The sequence below is a fragment of the Homalodisca vitripennis genome, chromosome 2 (genome assembly GCF_021130785.1).
Source record: "Homalodisca vitripennis isolate AUS2020 chromosome 2, UT_GWSS_2.1, whole genome shotgun sequence".
Lineage (NCBI taxonomy): Eukaryota > Metazoa > Arthropoda > Insecta > Hemiptera > Cicadellidae > Homalodisca > Homalodisca vitripennis.
In genome coordinates this window covers 98,580,174-98,603,925 of record NC_060208.1, presented here as the reverse complement: position 1 = coordinate 98,603,925, position 23,752 = coordinate 98,580,174, and the positions used below count along the sequence as shown (strand labels likewise).

The window sequence follows — 23,752 nt, the reverse complement described above, 5'->3', positions numbered from 1 at the left end:
TTAATTTATATTTTTATCTTTCAGACGTCTAACAGTATGTACGAGTGGTTCCAGATGATTTTGTTTATATCGGTGTCCACACTGCACCAGTTCCTCAACAACCTCTTCTGTGAACTACTCATTCAACAGGTAAATTGTTTAAAACACTTCCTTCCAATAAAACATTATTTTGTGTAATGAAATCCTAAAGTCATTGTCTAATTTATGTCAACAGATTGAACTCAGCGATCCAGAATGGTAAAATGATAAGCTGCACAACACATGTATTTGGCGTTTGCCACAAAGATTTTTGGGCTTGATTTACGTTTTCAGGTCCAAATCAATTTTGGATTATAATATTTCTTCCGGTACAAAAAAAGAGAATATTTTATTGTGGTTATCATCCTATATGCAGTAAAAGTTTCGAAGGTTAAGTTGTACAATATGATTTTTATGTGGACCCTTAGCGTATCATAATAACATGGTAACATCTTCGTCTCTATATTTTAACATCTTAAAACTTTAAACGGTATCTCAATAGTTATAACTGATACCAGTTTTCTGAAAATATTTATATCTTTGACAATTTTTTTATCTATATTGGATCTAAATAAACATATTGTTTTAATTAATATTTTAACCACTCACTTGAAATCGTTTTCTCGTATGAACGGATTTTTTTGTTCTGAATAAGGGTTTTTATACAAAATTGCTTTTAGTACTATAACCAAATTCAGCTTTGTGAAAAACAACATTTTAACAAAATCCCCGGGTCTGAAAACCAATTTATCCAATTTGACAAATGAATTAAACTTTACTGTACACGTAAAAATACAAATACAATTGGTGTCAGGAGAATGAATAATATGGGAATTAAAAACGTTTACTGATAATGTGTGATATAATTTAATGTAGAATTATACACAAATCAATATGTTTGTATATCCCTGTTTGCTGGCCAGATTATCTTCTACACTACGAAGGGTTATTGAGAATTTAAAATAAATCATTTATAAATATATCTTTATATTTATAATGTTTTAGTATTAAAAGTAAGACCAATATTTGAGTAAGTTGAGAATTATATTCAGGGAACATTTCACGATAACATACAATATAATTATGCCTACCGTTCCTAACTTTTATGAAGAAACACTGCGTTAGATTGCAAAAGCAAAAAAAAAAAAAAAACATTTTGTAGGGTTTGTCATTTTATTCAAGTTTTTATGAAATGACTATATTCTATTTTGACTATTTATAATTTATGGATCTTTAAGTCAAACAAACACGCTAATTACAGTATTTATTATGTTTCAGTTTTATGCGACATATTCATTGGTTTTAAAATTTCTGATATTCTGAAGTATTAATTAATAGCATTGATTGCATGTACAAGCAAAAAACATTCCGAAAAGCAATTTGAAAGAAAATTCCAAACCTCTAAAAACAACTCTACATATTCATGTTTTAACTGTGTATCCCTAAATTCTTACGTTTTCATAGAACTAGTAGTACAATCGTACATTTTCATTTCCTTACAATTTTCTTATGCTATTGTTCCATGTGGTTACTAAAACAGTAACCACTAGCTTAGAAAAAATTACGAAAAAACGTTTTTGGTTCATACTCTTTAATTTTATGATTTGAGCGTGGGTGAGTTGTACAGCATTTATTGTGCCAGAATGACCATTGGTAAGGTTAAGTAATACGTGATCTTGAAATGATGTCGATTCTATAATTTCACATTAATGATTACTGGTATCTTGATTGGCAGCAACTGAGTGTGGCCGAGGCAGCCTACGACACTCCGTGGTTGACGGCCTCCAGAACCTTCCAGACTGCCGTGCACATGATGATCAGACAATCCAGACACTTTACTCGTCTCAGCGGCTGGAAGATGTACCAAATGGGTCTCGGTACATTTGTTGAAGTGAGTGTATCTTCAGACAAGTCATCTTCAGATATGTTTTATATGTTTTTTTAAATAAGTAAGAATGATATATGCTTCTGTAAGGTTCGCTTGAGTTAACACACGAAAATCACATGAATTTAAAGTACTAATTTAGATTGTTATGTATTGTACATTTTCTATTTATTTAGGATTGGTTTGAAAAAGGAGCTTCAACTTCGTTATATGTAAAATAAATTTTACTTTTATTATTCTGTTAAAGTAGTCTTAAAAACATAGATTTTCCACAATTTCAAAGGATTTTCTTTTAAATGTATTATATTTTAGTTTTGAACGTTGGCAGTTTAATACATGTTTTAGGTAACTTATACACATACAATTTATTAGTGTTTGAATTAAAATATGTTGCAACTTTGTTAGTCACTAGGCTTACGTGGCCATGTCACAACCTATTATCAGACTTTTCCAGTACACACCGAGTGGAAACATTGCTTATTCGGTTAAATTCTTGGCATTTAGGCCTCATTGTGGAGTCCCATTTACAACCAAATCTTTTCTTTTTTTAAATGTTAAAAAGGAACTGTACAAATGTTAACCCGTTTATTGTTCAATTCCATTATATACCTTTTGTATTATCTATAAGCGTGTATAATGTTTTTATTTTACTATTAGGGACAAAAATTAAATACACGAATTTAATACATATTGATGGTTTCAGTTTGTGAAGCTGCTCGGCTCTTACTTCTTGGTTCTTCAGTCTTTGCACGCTGATGAAACTACATCTGCGAAGTGAAAACAGTAATCGATTTAATTGTTATTTTTCGTCGCCTTTAGGAAAGAATTTGTCATTTACATCATATCATCAAACTGCAGTTATAGTATCAGCATAATTATGTATTAAAATACGCACTAATGATAACTTTAGGTCACCGTTTAGAAAAGAATATAACTTATCTTGTAGGCTGACTGACTGTATCTTAGTTGTGCATAACACACCACACATTTATCATCGAAGTTTTATGCATTAATTGTCTTCACACCTGACAAAGGGTGTAGATTTCAATCCTCGAAAGGTAGTGTTGTACATTTTGTAATATAACGATGGCAAATGTCCGAAATCATATTACCATTTCAAACATTCCATCGTAAATACCAAACTTCGAACAAAGAATAACAGACGGTTTGCACTATAACCTTGAGCAAAAACTGTTTCCTCTAAAAATACTAAATTTGCTCCGGGTTGTCCCCACTTCTAACGGTCTCCAGCCTTTTAGTACTAACTAACCGCTTCAAAATGATACACAACATATGATTATGTGTCCAGTAGATACACTCTAATTTTCCGATTGAGTAAAAGGGCTCTTTGGAGTTCTAAGAATTGAGACTACAACTACAACTCGTAACTTCATATAAAGTAATTTCAAATTGTTGCAAATATAGTAAATATTGCAAATTATTGACATAAACGTTTTGTAAACATTTATTTTACTTGGTAGCTTGAAAAAATTAAAACATATTTTTGACCGACTTAAGTAAGAAGTGGTATCACTGAGGCTATTTAGAATTCCTCCTGGATCAGCGAGACAGGATAAATTGCCTTGATAAGATGCATAAAAGCAAATGACTATTAGATGTTTCATTTATCATCCCACTGATCCAGATACATCTTTTGGGAAGGCCCATATAATGAGTTTTGAACAACCCAGACAAATCAGTATGCCAAGAGTTCTTCTATTGCGTACCACTAACTTAGTAATGTTAGGGGAAATTTACTTACCTTGTTTTTTTTTGTGGGTGGAAGTCCGGTGGGAGTAAATGTGGAATAAATAATAGAGAAGCGGAATGCAGACAATGTAAATTCTCTATAATTATCTTGGCGATCCTCAGGCATGTTATGGGGAAGGTTTCTCTTTATTTCAGGAGTTTAGATGACACGTACAATAAAGAGTCTCTTTAACATAACGTTGACTTTCATACGGAATGGGTCATGGATGATTGGCTTGATGCTTTGATGGAATAAATACATCAAGAAAATCGACACGTTCTCCGACAAAATAACGTATCTATTAATAACATACTGGAAAAACTAAGTGAGGGGCTATTCTCTATACACCTTAATTTATTTAGATTATAAATTAAACATTTCCATTGAATCACTTTCTTACCAAGTCAGATGACAGTGTTTATAATTTACAGTTTCACATAATGTATAAGCTCTAACGTAAATACAAAACTCGTATAAGAATATTCACGGCTTAGTGGTTAATACTGTAATATTCTTTGTAGCTAAATGGTGTTCAATTAAACACAGGCTTTTGTGTAGAGAAACTAAATTATATAAATTGGTATTTAATTTTTGCGTTTATTTAAAGGCTATGAACTGTATCCATAAAGTTACCAAAACATTAACAAATGAATATGACTGGGATTTTATGTAAAGCATGTAATTGAAACAATGGCATCTAAAATGACGTCCAAGTGCAGATCTGCAGTTCACTGGTAATTTTAATAGCTAAACACAATTTATTCACTAATGTAAACTATATACCATTATACATTAGAACATATTGAAAAGATCTGGTTTATTATCGTAAGTTAGCCAATCTTTTAGGTTCGATTTTGAGACATTCTATAGAGAATGTCTATATATTTATATAGATAAATATTATATATATTGCATATATATTGTATTATATATATATTACAATACTATATAAGTATTATATGAATTAATTATCGTAATTCGACTATCGCTGTTATGTGTTATGATGCTATGCAGTATAATGAATAATGTGTTCGGTTCATTTTAAAGTCTGTAATAAGTGAACAGTGTGTATGTAACATAAATTGTGGGTTTAGTTTCATGTTTTACACTAACATATTCACTAGTTTTTTAGTCTTTTTATTTAAAAATTGTTATAATGTTCGTATAAAATATTTAAGCCAAATTTTTGTTTTTTATCATTTATAGGTAATCACTTTATAGGTAATCAATTTAAGGTATCACTTACTTAGTTTGTGCTGAACATACTTATATATTGTTATTTATAGTATCTATAAAATAATACAGTATTGATCTGAGGCACGGAGTTTTATTATTGCGGAACACGCTATAAGTGTATTTTTTGTGTGAATAAAATATTATAATTGATACACTGACTTTCAAAATGCATTTACGTTTCAAGTTTATGAATAAATCAGCACCAAACATACACATTGTTAAATATTTTTTCACTAATAAAAAAAGGCACAAAATTGTGCAAAAATCTAAACTTTTCTGCAATCAAATAATCATGAAACGCACATTTGTTATAGTACATGTAGAAAACTGTGCGATTACATAGTTATTGTATTTTCTCAAGTTTTGTTCAATAAATAATTTTGTTTCTTCTTAGACCAAAACATTTGCAGAATACGAGGGCTTTATATGCTTATTTATACAATGAATGCTGTTTCTCATCTCTGTTTGTTGCTTTGTATTTTTATACAACAGAAATAAAGGCAGTACTTCCAGTTCAAGACTGCATCTGATATAATGCGAAAACAACCTTGGAATCATTAAGTTATCTGCTACAACAATCACCCTTACAGATGGTGTAGAGTTTCGTCTCACAACTATGTCTACTTGTACGAAATTAGAACAAACTGATACTCAGGGAAGTAGTCTAGCGACGCATTTTGTTAGCACATTCACTGGAGACATCCAGTCCTGGAAGTTTGGATGTGTGATTGACAAACTGACCCCAACGAATTTGCACCGCAGTCTATTGGAGGGCTAAAGACCAGAAGGAATTCTTTTAATCACTCCCGCATAAAGAAATATTGAGTCTAAACAATATATACATGTTTCATGTTCAAAACGTTTATTTAAAAAATACAATTCAAACCAGGTTCTACAACGACCAAAACTTTCTTACGACAAAATATATGTATGTGTTTTTTATTGACTCAGGTCGCGATACATACATACAAGTAGGGGTAGAATCACAATTCAAACATTCAAGGAATTTAATCTTATTATTACCCTGATCAAAATTTAATGCAATAAGTAAAACATTTCATTATTTAATTTTAAATATTTGTATCTTGTAAAGTGTAGCCACTTTTTTCATTCTTAAAATATAACTTACTCTGAACATTGAAAGTATTAAAAATTTAAATACAACAAAAAGCGTTTTTATACTATTGTTAATGTCTCCCATATACATATACGCAATTTTCTAGATATCATTTATAATAACATCTGAGAACACGTTGTTGAAGAACTAAAGTTGGTTAGTTTTACAAAACAAATCATGATTTTCTATTAAACACAGGTTTTTGTGTAGAGAAACTAAATAATATAAATCAGTTTTATAAATTGGTATTTAATTTTTACGTTTATTTAAAGGCTATGAACTGTATCCATAAAGTTACCATAACATTAAAAAATTAATATAACTTGGATTTTATGTAAAAACACAAAATTTAAAAAATGACATCTCAAATGACGACTAAATGCAGAACTGCGGTTCACTGGTATTTTTTTAATAGCTAAACACAATGTATTCACTAATGTAATTGGGTAAACTATATACCGTTAATACATTAGAACATAATATTGAAAAGATCTGGTTTATCGTAAGTTAGCCAATCTTTTACGTTCGATTTTGAGACATTCTTTGTATAAATAAACCAAAGAGTAATACTGCATTAATTCATTTGGTATTTATTTTATTATTATTGATCATACAATAATACATTTACATGACAATGAAGTTCCAAGTTTGTGATATAAAACTTCAGCAATATAGAGTGCAAACAAAAATTAAGAATTTATGTAGTTCAAAAATTAATAAAATGCAAAAAGAGTTGGAACGTTGTTCAAAACGATGTCGCAGATCTGAAACAAAAAAAGAATTATAAATCATTAAAATGGGCGTCCTTCACTTTCTTTGAACGTGTTCATTCATGAACGGATGTAAGTAACCGAAATCCTCTAAGTTTTTTTTCTAGAAGTAATGTGTGTTGTAGTTGTAGAAAATTTCCGAAAGGATCCAAATACTTTCGGAAATAAATAATAATAATCCTTTTATAAATCCAAGTGCAAACTTGGAATTATAAAATACGAGAATATGCCTCGGGAAATAACAAATGACAATTTCTATATATGAAAAAGTCATCCAATCATTAATAGTAATACAAAGTGATAATATTTAATACTAAATGCATAATTAGTGCCGTAAAATTTAATAACTATGATCCAAGAACGATTCACTCAACGTCGGAACTTTGTAAACGTAATTAAATTATTGAAATATTGAAATATTTGAGCTTCGCTCTAGAGACAAAAAATACTGAAAGTTATATAGTTATAAGTTTTTGTCATATTGACGTTTGATTGGCTAAGCTACAGCCAATGACGTTACAGCTTCAATCCTTGCAGCTAACCCGCATAAGCAGGTATGTTTTATTGGCAGTTTCAGTGTAACATCCGTTGACTGGAGATGTAAATAAATCAGCTGTTCAATCCTCATACAAGGTTATCCCACAGGTATTTAACATTGACTAATAAGATACTGATTGGCACACTTTAAGCGTCACAAAACATGCTTAAAGTGTATAGTATAATAATAATATAATAAAACACAAATTTTTTGCAGTTATTCTAAATTAACTTTTAATAAAGAATAAAAGGGTTTCAATAAATAAACATTGCGACAAAAAATATTTTATATGTGTAAATATTTCCAAAAATGTAATGAAAAATTTCTACGTATGCAGTTCGAAACTACCCAAAACGTGTTCCAAAGAAATACTTTTAGAATGAAACGAAAACGTAATTCTAAAATCATATAAAAAGAATTTTTTTTTACTATCCTGTACTCCAGATACAGGAAAGTAACATAAAGCACTTTGTCTGCAGTAAGTTATATATGTCGGATACAAAGTGTTGTTTTAACAGGTAATCTTTGATCGCGTACAAACTGGCATATACTACACAAGTATACGACGAGTAATACAGTTTAGTCGAGGCTATTGAACAATGAAACGTCTTCTCTATGGAATTCATTGTACCAACGAAGCTGATTTGTTCAACAATGTAATTGCAATTCTAATGGTCCAATCAGGAATGACTGACGCGATGTGACGTATGGTTCGTTGTTCGTTGAGGCAGATCAGGGTCTAAATGAAACAGACAGAATATCTCTCCTTTCCAACCCTTGGTGGTTAAGAAGATTGCCTTCAATTTCCAAAATATCATGTTGCGGTAACTTAACTCTGCCAAACAATCGAAATGGTCCAATTTTAAAACGATTAAATACACTAGACTGTAAATTATTCAATAATTAAACCTTCTACATAAAATAATAAATTTAAACAAATCATGAACTAATGAATCAACGATTGGCATTGGCATATTTAAATGTAAAATATTGTTGAAATGATAGCTGTATGTATACAAGTATTTGCACTTGCCCACCTGAGCAACTGGCGGTGCAGACAGAGCGTGGACCACAGATGCAGCGACATCTTCACTTTCCAGTATTGGGAGTGACTTTGAAGCTTCCAAGAAGTCCGTGCCTTCAAATATCTCGGTGGCAACTGGGCCTGGACTGATTTCCTGAAAACAATCTTTGATGTTTTAACCGTATACTATGTGACTATTATTAATTAATTTATTGCTATAGAAAACAAAAAAGTTCGTATATTCTTAAAAAAAGAAATGTTTTAGAATTTATATCAACGGATTTATTTGAAACTATTTTGAATAGTATTTTATTAGAACACAAATTTAAAATCAGTTTGACAGATTGTGCGGACTAAAATTGCTAGTTATTTGGCTGGAAATTTTTTATGATATCATGACATTGTTGATACCTCCATGCCATTCAGAAGTAGCATTAAAGTTTTAAAATATGACATTTTTACTTAAATGGTATTTTTGAAGAGTCGCTGCGACAAAAGTAAGTTCAGGAGAGTGGCAATAATGTTAGCATTGTCTAATTCAATTTAATCGCAGATGGTTTCTGTTGAAATATTTTATAAACGGCGAAACTCTTCAGAACTTACGAAGGCATTTTACATTAGACCATTGCAAAATTCATAGGAACTTATATTGTAATACAAAACAATTTAGAAGCTGATTTTTTCATTTAAAAAAGTGTAAGCCTTCAAATCTATTACATTTTAACGTATGCAAATCCCTCATAAATTGATTAAAATAGTTTTTTAAAATATTTCAAAAAGTCACATTACTTAACTAAGTTTTTTTTACTTAGCTACGGAATTAGTATATCCTGATTAACTCGTACTTAACAAAACTAGTTTAATAATATAATTTACAGGATTGTTGACTAGAATGATATTATTATTTTTGTTTTCACACGTTTAGTATAATTTTATTTGAAGACATATTGATGAAATATTGCAATTTGCGTTAATAAATAAAATAACATTGCACTGCTACAAGCTAGCGTATATTAAACAAGTATACTATTTATTAACATAAAACTATTAATTGTTATGTTGGGTTTGAAAATATATCTAATAAATTGTTTCAGTTGGTTAAACCAAACATCTTTTCAGTAGTTTAGATAGTACACAGCAACTAGGGAAGTGTGCTCATTCAATCGCGATCTTTACTGTATAACTTGTAAACTGTATAATCTGTGTAACCGTAATGGTTGGCTCAACTCTGACCATCCCATCCACGACCGCAGAGTGCTGACGCACCAAATTAACCCATTGGTATTTACTACAATATAATATGCATATAATAACATCGATATGTCTTGAAGCTTATTTCCGAGTTTTATCAATGGTTAAAAATTCAGGAAGGTTGAAGTATTGAAACAAGATAAAAACACGCACTTAATTTGTACTAAGTAAACGAGGATTTTTGCAAGTTCTGAAGTAATTCAAACGAGATAATCAAACATATTGCTAAAATAAAAACATTGCTATAACCAAACAATATTGCCACAATCAAACATATTGCTGTAATCTAACATATTGCTATAATCAAATATATTGCTTCCAACCAATTGTAGGGCATTAAAAAGTGCATAAAGAATTGCATAGCAAAAGTATATATTTTATTGTTAACAAAAGAATTAAATTTTTTTAGAATGAGATAGGCCACTTTTTCCTCACACAGAATTTTGGTAATATAAAAAACACCGACAGCAATAATCACAACTGTTTAGATACTACAAAATAAATATTAAACATACTAATTATCTTAAGCTGACACCATTATAAATAGTTATTTAAAAGATATTAATCACCCTGACTGTTGTAGTGCATTAATCAACAGACTCAAGAGGAGATCAAATAAGAGGGGCATACAATTAATTTTGGGGGGATAAATAATTACCATCGACACATGCGTATTAAGTATAATCTTAACTTAGTGAAACTAGTAATCCGTGCAGCAAAGAAATGAGAAACTTACCGTGACTTTAATGTTGCTTTTCTTTTCAGCCAGTTCTCTTCTGAGGCAAGAACCGATGGCATGGACCGCGTGCTTGGTGCTGCAGTACATGTTTATCTTAGGGTACTCTGCTATATGCGCTGCTATACTGTAACGTAACACACAGGGTACAGTTTCCTCTAGTATTTTCTTGTCAGCAGCGTAACAAAGAGGGAAATGATAGAGGGCGTTGTGATTCATAACTTGTGATTATTCGCCTACTTTTTATAGAAACGCCATTTTTCATGTTCCCGAGCTATTAGCCACCATTTTATAACTTTCTATTCAATATATTTTATTTTATACGCCAATGAGCAACAAACTTAACAAATTAGTTTTTTTAACCATTGTGAATTTTAATGTACCTTTTTACTTTTGTCCAGAATGGTGGTTTTATAAATAATTGTTACATTGAAACAAGTTAAAACCAATAAAACTCTTACAGGGTCATCAGATATGTAACATTTTACTACGAATAAACCGATCGGAATTAATTTGCTGCCAATGAAAAATGAAAGCCAGTGAGGGGGCAGTGTTTTGCACTGGTGATACATATGATACTGATTAAGAGTATAGAAATGTTTATAATTCCTTGACTAAACTAAGAATATAGGATGATGTAGCAAACACAAATTAAAAAGCAAGGGCTGTGTCAGGTTTACATACATAGTTTTACATACCTTATGGGGACTAATACCGAGGGCAGACAAGCAAAGGCAGCGAGCTAGATGGTCCGCAGAATAGGCATGCATTTAATCTTAGGAAACTAAAATATTCCTAAATATTATTAGTACATCGGGATGATTGGAAAAAGCATGTCTGCCATTATTTTGAGAAAAGTTTGATACATAGCGGAAACAATGTTGTTCAATTAAAGAGTAAAGCACATGTAAAGTTATGTTTGTCACCCTATCCCTTAAACTGAAGTAGGTTACAAGTGATAGAAGTAGACCTTTTGTTATTGAAGCAGTCTTCTGAAATATTTTCCTGATCGAGGAAAGAAGAAAATTCAACTTTAGAGACGAAAATATAATTCCTTTGAACCATATGTGTAATTAAAACCCTTAAAACCTGAACAATAAGAGCCAGTCACAATGTTGTTTAATCTCTGATATAACGTAAAACAACAGAGTAATATTTACTTGATGCGTGCATACTTTGTTTTAAAATCATCATAGGGCTCCATCATAAAACATTATAAATGCTTTCATTAAAGCAGAATATGGACTTTATTATTCCAGAATATCGGTGTAAAATACTTTAAGTATTACTGAAATCAATGGAACCATCCTATCAAATATTATAGAATATTGCTTAAAAATTGTATTTATTTAAATAAATGGTATTTATAAAAAATTGTACGGCCTCAACGTCTTTAATTTTTAATTATTCGAAAGTAGATTAGGAGATTAGGATATTTTTCAGAGACCGTGTTTTTGACATGTCATTAAACAGAGTATTCCTGTGACGTCTTAGTTGTTCGGCAGTACATTCCGAGCAAGGCGCGGGTTAACTGTTAGTTATTAATAATTACAAGCCGAAAGTAAGCTCACATAATCATAACTTACAGGTTTTATTCACCCTCCTTTAAACTTACCAAAGTTGATTTGGATTAATGCGAATTCTACAAAATGTTTGCAATGCCAGTGTCTTGTCATGAGCGAAATGTTAGATATTCGGAGTTATTATTAGCCTGAGTTCTTAGAAAATCCGTTTAATATAGACCAATGTAAAATTTACTAGAACGATGTATTTTAGTACAATATGTATGTGTACGTATAGCTTTTTCTCTCAATTCGTATTACATTCTGGAAGTCTGGAGGGAGAGTTTCAAAGTACGATTAGTCCTGTGTAGGCAATACAGGTTTAAATAGTTAACAGTTTACCTGCTTATAATGACAATATGGCCTTGCTGATTGTTTCTTCTCTCCATAGATTTGAGGTACTCCCGCGTGCATATACAGACAGCCAACACGTTAACCTCCAACATGTCACGCCAATCCTCCGTCTTGCCCTCTGTAACATTGGTTATGTTAGGTTAGTTCAGGTTAGGATTTGGCTAAAACGGAAAATGAGTTTTGAAATCAAAATTAATAAAATTATCTAACCGAGATGGTGACATAGTTACCTGACAAGTAACTAGTGTGGAAGACTCCAGCATTGTTCACCAAGACGTCTACTCCACCCAGTTGGTCTTCCGCCCACGAGAAAGCTTTCAATATGTCTTCTTCCTTCCGCATATCGGCTTTAATAGCTATGAGCTTTCCTGGTTCCTTGGCCTCGACTATGTCTTTTGCAATATCCTAGGGAATACGAACAGATGTACAATGTAATAGTAGAGTACAATAATCAATTAACTAATTTATATCCCTTAATAATAAAATGCAACTCATTGCACAGGTAGTTGACACCATACGTAAAAATGTATAGATGTTATTTGTACAACTCTTATATTTATTTATTTACTGAACAGGCAGGAAGTACGCCAGAACAGTATAGCGTAACGTACTCCGCTACGTTCAGGGGCATGAACGTTATATCGATAGCATTCTGTAACGATACAAGCTTCATTTCTTGATTCATCCCATACAAGCTGCCTTAAAAAAAATACTCAAAGTTACCTTGCACCGATACCATGGGGATCGTTGCTGTTTGGGGATCACGTAGGTATACTTGAGGGTATACTGGTGGAATATATTTCATCCCATACAAGCTGCCTTAACAAAAATACTACAGTTAACTTGCACCGATGCCATGGGGATCGTTGCTGTTTGGGGATCACATAGGTATACTGAGGGTATACTGGTGGAATATATTTCATCCCATACAAAGCTGCCTTAACAAAAATACTACAGTTAACTTGCACCGATGCCATGGGGATCGTTGCTGTTTGGGGATCACATAGGTATACTTGAGGGTATACTGGTAGGATATAGTTAATTACAATAATACAATCTGCATTAATAAATATACCCAAAGTTACCCTTTACTTATAATATAGGGACTGTTGTTGATTGGAGATCAAATAGGTATACTTGAGGGTATACTGGTGGAATATAGTTAATTACAATAATACAATCTGCATTAATAAGTATACCCAAAGTTACTGTTTACTTATAATATAGGGACTGTTGTTGATTGGAGATCAAATAGGTATACTTGAGGGCATACTGGTGGAATATAGTTAATTACAATAATACAATCTGCATTAATAAATATACCCAAAGTTACTGTTTATTTATAATATAGGGACTGTTGTTGATTGGAGATCAAATAGGTATACTTGAGGGCATACTGGTGGAATATAGTTAATTACAATAATACAATCTGCATTAATAAGTATACCCAAAGTTACTGTTTATTTATAATATAGGGACTGTTGCTGATTGGAGATCAAATAGGTATACTTGAGGGCATACTGGTGGAATATAGTTAATTACAATAATACAATCTGCATTAATAAATATACCCAAAGTTACTCTTTACTTATAATATAGGGACTGTTGCTGAGTGGAGATCAAATAGGTATACTTGAGGGCATACTGGTGGAATATAGTTAATTACAATAATACAATCTGCATTAATAAATATACCCAAAGTTACTGTTTACTTATAATATAGGGACTGTTGCTGAGTGGAGATCAAATAGGTATACTTGAGGGCATACTGGTGGAATATAGTTAATTACAATAATACAATCTGCATTAATAAATATACCCAAAGTTACTCTTTACTTATAATATAGGGACTGTTGCTGAGTGGAGATCAAATAGGTGTACTTGAGGGCATACTGGTGGAATATAGTTAATTACAATAATACAATCTGCATTAATAAATATACCCAAAGTTACTCTTTACTTATAATATAGGGACTGTTGCTGAGTGGAGATCAAATAGGTGTACTTGAGGGCATACTGGTGGAATATAGTTAATTACAATAATACAATCTGCATTAATAAATATACCCAAAGTTACTCTTTACTTATAATATAGGGACTGTTGCTGATTGGAGATCAAATAGGTATACTTGAGGGCATACTGGTGGAATATAGTTAATTACAATAATACAATCTGCATTAATAAATATACCCAAAGTTACTCTTTACTTATAATATAGGGACTGTTGCTGAGTGGAGATCAAATAGGTATACTTGAGGGCATACTGGTGGAATATAGTTAATTACAATAATACAATCTGCATTAATAAATATACCCAAAGTTACTCTTTACTTATAATATAGGGACTGTTGCTGAGTGGAGATCAAATAGGTGTACTTGAGGGCATACTGGTGGAATATAGTTAATTACAATAATACAATCTGCATTAATAAATATACCCAAAGTTACTCTTTACTTATAATATAGGGACTGTTGCTGATTGGAGATCAAATAGGTATACTTGAGGGCATACTGGTGGAATATAGTTAATTACAATAATACAATCTGCATTAATAAATATACCCAAAGTTACTCTTTACTTATAATATAGGGACTGTTGCTGAGTGGAGATCAAATAGGTATACTTGAGGGCATACTGGTGGAATATAGTTAATTACAATAATACAATCTGCATTAATAAATATACCCAAAGTTACTCTTTACTTATAATATAGGGACTGTTGCTGAGTGGAGATCAAATAGGTATACTTGAGGGCATACTGGTGGAATATAGTTAATTACAATAATACAATCTGCATTAATAAATATACCCAAAGTTACTCTTTACTTATAATATAGGGACTGTTGCTGATTGGAGATCAAATAGGTATACTTGAGGGCATACTGGTGGAATATAGTTAATTACAATAATACAATCTGCATTAATAAATATACCCAAAGTTACTCTTTACTTATAATATAGGGACTGTTGCTGAGTGGAGATCAAATAGGTATACTTGAGGGCATACTGGTGGAATATAGTTAATTACAATAATACAATCTGCATTAATAAATATACCCAAAGTTACTCTTTACTTATAATATAGGGACTGTTGTTGATTGGAGATCAAATAGGTATACTTGAGGGTATACTGGAGGAATATAGTTAATTACAATAATACAATCTGCATTAGTAAATATACCCAAAGTTACTCTTTACTTATAATATAGGGACTGTTGTTGATTGGAGATCAAATAGGTATACTTGAGGGTATACTGGTGGAATATAGTTAATTACAATAATACAATCTGCATTAGTAAATATACCCAAAGTTACTCTTTACTTATAATATAGGGACTGTTGTTGATTGGAGATCAAATAGGTATACTTGAGGGTATACTGGTGGAATATAGTTAATTACAATAATACAATCTGCATTAGTAAAATATACCCAAAGTTACTCTTTACTTATAATATAGGGACTGTTGTTGATTGGAGATCAAATAGGTATACTTGAGGGCATACTGGTGGAATATAGTTAATTACAATAATACAATCTGCATTAATAAATATACCCAAAGTTACTCTTTACTTATAATATAGGGACTGTTGTTGATTGGAGATCAAATAGGTATACTTGAGGGCATACTGGTGGAATATAGTTAATTACAATAATACAATCTGCATTAATAAATATACCCAAAGTTACTCTTTACTTATAATATAGGGACTGTTGTTGATTGGAGATCAAATAGGTATACTTGAGGGCATACTGGTGGAATATAGTTAATTACAATAATACAATCTGCATTAATAAATATACCCAAAGTTACTCTTTACTTATAATATAGGGACTGTTGTTGATTGGAGATCAAATAGGTATACTTGAGGGTATACTGGTGGAATATAGTTAATTACAATAATACAATCTGCATTAATAAATATACCCAAAGTTACTCTTTACTTATAATATAGGGACTGTTGCTGATTGGAGATCAAATAGGTATACTTGAGGGCATACTGGTGGAATATAGTTAATTACAATAATACAATCTGCATTAATAAATATACCCAAAGTTACTCTTTACTTATAATATAGGGACTGTTGCTGAGTGGAGATCAAATAGGTATACTTGAGGGCATACTGGTGGAATATAGTTAATTACAATAATACAATCTGCATTAATAAATATACCCAAAGTTACTCTTTACTTATAATATAGGGACTGTTGCTGAGTGGAGATCAAATAGGTGTACTTGAGTGCATACTGGTGGAATATAGTTAATTACAATAATACAATCTGCATTAATAAATATACCCAAAGTTACTCTTTACTTATAATATAGGGACTGTTGCTGAGTGGAGATCAAATAGGTGTACTTGAGGGCATACTGGTGGAATATAGTTAATTACAATAATACAATCTGCATTAATAAATATACCCAAAGTTACTCTTTACTTATAATATAGGGACTGTTGTTGATTGGAGATCAAATAGGTATACTTGAGGGCATACTGGTGGAATATAGTTAATTACAATAATACAATCTGCATTAATAAATATACCCAAAGTTACTCTTTACTTATAATATAGGGACTGTTGTTGATTGGAGATCAAATAGGTATACTTGAGGGCATACTGGTGGAATATAGTTAATTACAATAATACAATCTGCATTAGTAAATATACCCAAAGTTACTCTTTACTTATAATATAGGGACTGTTGCTGAGTGGAGATCAAATAGGTATACTTGAGGGCATACTGGTGGAATATAGTTAATTACAATAATACAATCTGCATTAATAAATATACCCAAAGTTACTCTTTACTTATAATATAGGGACTGTTGCTGAGTGGAGATCAAATAGGTGTACTTGAGTGCATACTGGTAGAATATAGTTAATTACAATAATACAATCTCCAATTATAAGTATACCCAAAGTTACTGTTTATTTATAATATAGGGACTGTTGCTGATTGGAGATCAAATAGGCATTTGAGGGCATACTGGTGGAATATAGTTAATTTAATACAAGCTGCATTAACAAATATACCCAAAGTTACTCTTTACTTATAAGAGTTCAGGATATCCCGTGGTTCTATAGATTGATATGCTGAGCTTGATTTTGCGGTGAAATGGAGGTTTATGCAAAATTTAAAGATAGCGTGGAAGCTCAATAATGATATAAAGCTTAAATGTTTACGAGGTATTCCCTAGAATGATAAGCTTTGCTAACTTTAATCCATATTTCAAGGAAGGTTATGCTACATAATCGAACTCAAATTTATTTATGTAGACATGAGGATTTTAGCAAAATACGATGGTAAAGTTAAATTGTATATTATTTATTCCATTTCTAAACTTAAGAGACTTGTACTTTAAAACGATGTTTATTATTAGAACAGGTCATTAATTTACCACCTTATTATTTACTTTTATTACCGAATATGAAGCTAGATTATAATGCAGATGAGAAATAAAAGTGTAAACGGTTTAAATTTTTTTCACACGCAGTCATACCACTTTATAACATAAGACACGATACATTAGTTAAAATAACATCTATGAGAAATAATGGAGCAATCAAATATTTATGTAATGATGTAGGAAATCGTACTAACAATTACAGAAATTTCATCAGTATGGCTATTTGAAATGATTACGGACGAACCGATATGAGGTCATTCTAAAAGAATTTACTATCTGTATCTTACTGCCCTCGCACAATTATTTATATATAGCCAGCAGAATGTTGGTATACTTAATTTATCTACGTGATTACAAAATGGTAAATAATGTTTGTTACAAATGATTACAGTCCTTTGTTTCATTCTTTTGAATTAAAATACGCCTTGCTTCTAAAACACAATCAAGTCTACAAAGTATTTTAAGTCTGTTGGAGACTGAAGGAATTAAAAAGACTACGTTAGGAGTTGACCGTTTCTTACATATGTGTTTAATTAACCAAACTAACATGTGTTCGGAAGACTGTATACCTGTCAAACGTCTTTTAACATTCATTAAATTTGTATAAACAGTATTGGGCTAATTTAATTTCAATAAAGATTGAATTACAAAAAGTATACGCTCCAACCAGAATCTCTCACTTGCTGGGCGAGCATACTACAACACCACAAAGAAAATACAAAATAATTTAATCGTTAAAAGTAATGGCTCTATTTTAATATTTGTTCCTAAATATATATATATATATATATATATATATATATATATATATATATATATATATATATATATAGGGATCAAATGATTCGTGTCTATGTAATTATACTGCAATGACCTTACCAATAAGAGAAGTCTTGATAAAAGATTGATAATTAATTATAAGAACTCGAGATCGTTGTACGTTGATTTAACGTCTAAAATAATGGCCTGTGTAACATTACAGTAAACATAAATAGTTTTAAAATACATATAATTTTAACTATAGGATAAAATACTAAACAGCATTATTTAAATTCTTTAAAGTTAAGGAGAGAAGTAAAGTTTTCCAACCTACACAAAACACAATTAACGTATATTTAACAGTACGTATTTCTACCTGAGTTAATTTAAACACTAACACATGAATTATTAAATTCACATTCATACACATAATTGGGCGACTCTGATTAAAGCGGTGACCATTTCATTAGACTTGGTCACGGTCTTGTATATAATATAAGAGATGATGTACAAAACAATTAATACGATTAGTTTTTAAAATGAATGTTTACTTTAAAGCATATGCCAAAGATTTCCTCATAAATATAAAAGCCACTGTTCTGAAATCTTTTGAAGGTAAACTAAAAAAATGTAAAATTAAGCTGTTAATCAGCGTTATCAGTATAGATAACTTATTATAATAGTATTTGCACTAAACTTGCATGTTCATCAGACACTTCAGTGATAACCTTAAGAATTCGTCATATTTGATAAGTTAGTGAACGAACAATGTATCAGCAGAATTTATTATACGCTTTAATTTAATAAAATATATGTTAAACAAAGGGTTTGTACAGTTTATCGTGATTACGTACATATATTAATGAATATTCCGGTAAGATATTTTGGCAGCTTTCTGAAATCTAGTTTCTAATACTGAGCAATCCACCTAGACATAGTTACCGGTTATATATTAGCTAATGCAATAGTGCAGACGTCAGGTAACACAGAAATTCTAGTATAACTTTAAACATCTCCAATCTTATATTTTTTCACACTCAAGCCATCAAGTGAGCATACCAACCCAGATTTTCCTGGTACGCATGTCATACCGCATATCAACCCAGACTCACCAGACGAGCATGGTATACCGCATATCAACCCAGACTCCCCTGACACGCATTGCATACCGCATATCAACTCAGACTCCCCTAACACGCATTGCATACCGCATATCAACCCAGAATCTCCTGACACGCATAGCATACCGCATATCAACCCAGAATCTCCTGACTCGCATTGCATACCGCATATCAACCCAGAATCTCCTGACACGCATGGTATACCGCATATCAACCCAGACTCCCCTGACACGCATTGCATACCGCATATCAACCCAGACTCCCCTGACACGCATTGCATACCGCATATCAACCCAGAATCTCCTGACACGCATGGTCATACCGCACATCAACCCATACTCTCCTGACACGCACGACATACCGCACATCAACACATATATTATTTGTTTTATTGCGGTATTAAAAATTCATTTACATGTGAAAGATCACCTCACATGGAACAGTACTTAAAATATATTAAGTAATTAAACACTTTTTAAGTTATAATATTCAAGTTCAACTCACCTGTACTCGCTCCAACCGCCTGGCCAGCCCTACCACTACCATCCCGTGGTGGACGAGGGCCCTGGCTACCGCGGCACCAATACCGCTGCTAGCCCCTGTCACTAGCGCGACCTTGCCTCTCCACTTGTCCATGTCGACTACTAGGAGTCAGCACTTCGCGAGAGTCCAATTGATAACAGCCGCTCGTATTAACGAAGGTTGGCGAAGAAAGCCGAAACATAATCTCGTTTAACCTTTTTGTAAATACAATTTAAAACATTATTTGCTTCGCTGCTTAAAAGCGCTGCAGTGATTGGATTGAGTTTTAAAACATAAAGGCCAACAAGATAAAATATTTCCGAAGTCTGTTGTGAAACAATAAAAGATTTTTGAAATGTAATTCAAATAATTTATAGTTATGTACATCAGTAATTTTGTTGTAATACTGTATAACAAAACACTATTCTGATTTCACGAAAGTGTCACAATAAGCTTTATCCTAAAAAACATAATCTACTTCCAAAATTGTATTATATTAAATGAATTCAACTGACAAACCCCAGTTGTCTATTACACTGAAGGAATGAAGCTCCCATGTTTACTTCATTTCGATTTTCTTCGCTTCTTCACAACTTTTCTTAAGCCAAGTAAACAGGAACGGCTACGCTAAATAAAAGATGTTTCCAAATTCTCTGGTAATATTTTTTTTTATTTATTCCAGATCAAGATAAACAAAAGTGTAATATAATCATGGGTCAGAAATGTTTACTTTACCTTCTATCTGCCTGCATGTGTTTTAGGTTTAATAACTTATACAATTATTAACCAACTAATTAAATTCAGTTGTTTAGTTTTTTAAATTTGTATATCCCCAGACGTACTGAACTTTGGCAAAACACACAGTAAACAATTATTCTTGGAACTTGTTTATATTTCCCTCAATAACGGACACATGAGAGCTGAAAGTGTTCAGTTTCCTTATGGAGTTGACCAATTAACTTTTCCCAAAGTTTTATTTAAACAAATTATTTTGTAACTTAAACGGTTTTCGAGGTATTAAATAATATTTCAGTAGTCACAAAGTCTATCTAATTACTCCAACTGAGTGGGAAGGGCTTTTGTAAATTATTTATAAATAAACCCTCTTTTCTTATTCAGATTTTTCATGTAAATGAAAACTCCCAACTTTGGCAAATAACTTGCTTGTGATTTTCCTAAACAGTTACCTAGTTCACCAAATTACTAGTTGTATACAGCCAAGTCACTGGCGTTACAAATTGGAACATTCCAAAAGAATGGGTCGTAAATTAAGCTCTGTTATCAATGCAGTTAACCGTTAATTAAACGAACTCTATAGAGCTTGAGAGTGATATAAAAGCTACCTCTGCTACTCGACCACTGAAAGACTTTCTTGAAGAGTAAGTTAGTAACATATATTATGGTTGAATAATTCTAAATTTATAATTTAGTTGTAGTTTTTTAAACTGTATTAATATTTATTTTAACATCACTCTTAAAGTTGTGTTTTTTCAGGTCTTTAAAACAAACCTGAAATGTAAAATTTTAAATTAAATTACATTTTCTGTATATTTGAGGCTCAAAATGCTAGACGCTATGCCTCAATAACGTTGGATAGAAAAATATTACTATAATACTACAATCTGTCAAGCCGAGTTTTTTACACTTAGCGTAACAAAAGCGTAATTAGTATTTGGTAATGACTCCGAAAATACATACAGTCCAATCAATCTGTGCCTGGAACCTTGTAAAAGTTCGTGTGGCTGTTGTAGTTCGTGTATATACTGTAAGGGTTAGAAAAAGAGATACAGAGGTAGAGTTTTCGGCCTCCACGATTCCCACATCCTGCATCTAAGGTAATAAAACCATAAACTTTTGGTACATGTTTACTTTTTCCTTTACTGTTTTACATTGATGGTGTTGTTACTTCTGTTTTTACTTATTGCTAAAACTATACATTTTAACGAAACAGTAACTTTATAAAAGCCGTGTCTGTATATATATATATATATATATATATATATATATATATATATATATATATATATATACACTATTGACGTATATATACTTACACAATATATGTACACACACACACACACATATATATATATATATATATGTACACAATATTTGTACATATATATATATATATATATATATAGTACAGTTATATTTATATTAATTATATAGTTATATTATAATATAATTATATAATTATACAGTTATATTTTTATTATAAATTAAATAATTAATTAATCTCTACCAAATCAACCCTAATACTTTTTCTTACCATACTACTAGGAAAAAGTCACGTTTTTGTCGTAGGAATACGACTTTAGTACTCTTCAGAACTACCTCTAAATCCACATAATTCAACTGAAAGCTGATGAATTAGGACCATGACGTCAATAGAAACTAACTCGTTACTGTTAGCTCGTAACAGGATGTATTAGTTGCTATTGGAGATGACGTTTTCTAAAATCTCACTAGGTTTAAGTTAAATGCTACTGTGGGAGGGTACAGTAAATGGTAGAAGTATGTTTTAATGTTGGATCATTATTTTGACTTTTAAAAATCTAAAGTTGCATACTGAGATAATTAAATATACTTTTTAAAGTTGTATTGTTTCAATACCATTCGATGCTGAAAGGATGTAAATATGGATGTAAAATATGGATTTTCGTATTCCCATTGCTCATTATGATTCGAGAAGAAGACTCCTCTTTTTTATGCTCCTCTAGATTATTCTGCCTCTGTTTTAAAGAGTTTTTATTTCCAAAATGTTTAATTTATATACAAATGATAGGCCTAACACCAATAGAAATATAACATCTGGAACCAGACCACGAGAACGTACCAAAAGTTGGAAGGAACAAATGGAACCATATGTTTGAAAATTGCGCTTACTTGCCTAACTTACTTACCTTGTTTAATTAGTCAGTTTCAGAAATACCATCAGCCAAACAGCTAGAATGTGGAATTGGTCTCTACTGATGGTTTTCTTGATCGCATTCATAGCCAGCGCAGCTCATGGAAAAGACATTCCTCCATATTACACTCCACCCTGGTTTCCTGGTTATGCGCTCGAGTAAGACAACGAAGCATATGACTACAGAGTGTGATGTTCCTAGTAACTGAAATTATAATATTAATGAGTGAAATTGAAATTTGTAGTCTCGTTCCACCTTTAGTTTATACCTCACAACCATACTTTTAAAATTATATAAAGAGTGGTGTGTGTATGTGTGTGTGCGTTTGTGTGTAAGTATTGTGAACCTGAAAACCAATGTTAGTTCAGCCACAGAATACAAACAACTAAATAAATTGCCACACATTATTTGTTGTAGCAATATAATCACTTCAACAAATAATCACTTCAACACTCTTTAGAGCGCATTCATTATTTGTCAGAATAATTGAAAATTTAAAATTTAGAGTCATGTAGAGAGCCTTCAGGATTTGGGGATTACTGACTTTGCCTCGCCTCTTTAGGAGGTGGCCCTTTATTGCCTATACAAATGTGAGTTCACTTAGGTCAGTGACCTCCATGAATATATTACGTGACGACTTAAAAATTCAGGCTCACAGAACGGATGGCTCATTAACACAACTTCCATCTTTGAAATAGTCAAATATTTGTTGGTGTTAGAGTGATGAAGACTTCCAGAGTTTATCAAAGAATTGGCAACAAAGAAATTAACGTTTAATGGATATT

At 31.5% G+C, this 23,752-nt stretch overlaps 1 protein-coding gene and 1 long non-coding RNA gene across 2 annotated transcripts; one reads left to right on the top strand and one right to left on the bottom strand.

Annotated features, from left to right (window-relative positions):
- Positions 1-6,584: 6,584 nt before the first annotated feature.
- On the bottom strand, positions 6,585-20,199 carry LOC124354409 (farnesol dehydrogenase-like). Its single transcript, XM_046804839.1, has 6 exons — positions 20,038-20,199; positions 12,472-12,646; positions 12,230-12,359; positions 10,326-10,452; positions 8,352-8,492; positions 6,585-6,770 (listed from the first exon to the last, which is right to left on the bottom strand). Exons 1-6 carry the CDS (start codon positions 20,167-20,169, stop codon positions 6,720-6,722), a joined length of 756 nt encoding a protein of 251 aa, XP_046660795.1. The 5' UTR covers positions 20,170-20,199; the 3' UTR covers positions 6,585-6,719.
- A 1,160-nt stretch (positions 20,200-21,359) lies between these two features.
- Positions 21,360-23,204, top strand: LOC124356310. Its single transcript, XR_006921845.1, has 2 exons — positions 21,360-21,434; positions 22,975-23,204. It is a non-coding gene; the product is annotated as an uncharacterized LOC124356310 (long non-coding RNA).
- The last annotated feature ends 548 nt before the right edge of the window (positions 23,205-23,752 follow it).

What these genes read in the sequence shown, in the direction of transcription:
- LOC124354409 (XM_046804839.1), bottom strand. Translation starts at nt 20,169, where the DNA reads ATGGACAAGTGGAGAGGCAAGGTCGCGCTAGTGACAGGGGCTAGCAGC. An exon ending in CATATTGTCATTATAAGCAG is followed by an intron (nt 10,453 to 12,229) that starts GTAAACTGTTAA and finishes GTTACGTTACAG; the next exon opens with TATAGCAGCGCATATAGCAG. An exon ending in CTGCACCGCCAGTTGCTCAG is followed by an intron (nt 6,771 to 8,351) that starts GTGGGCAAGTGC and finishes TTTTTGTTTCAG; the next exon opens with ATCTGCGACATCGTTTTGAA.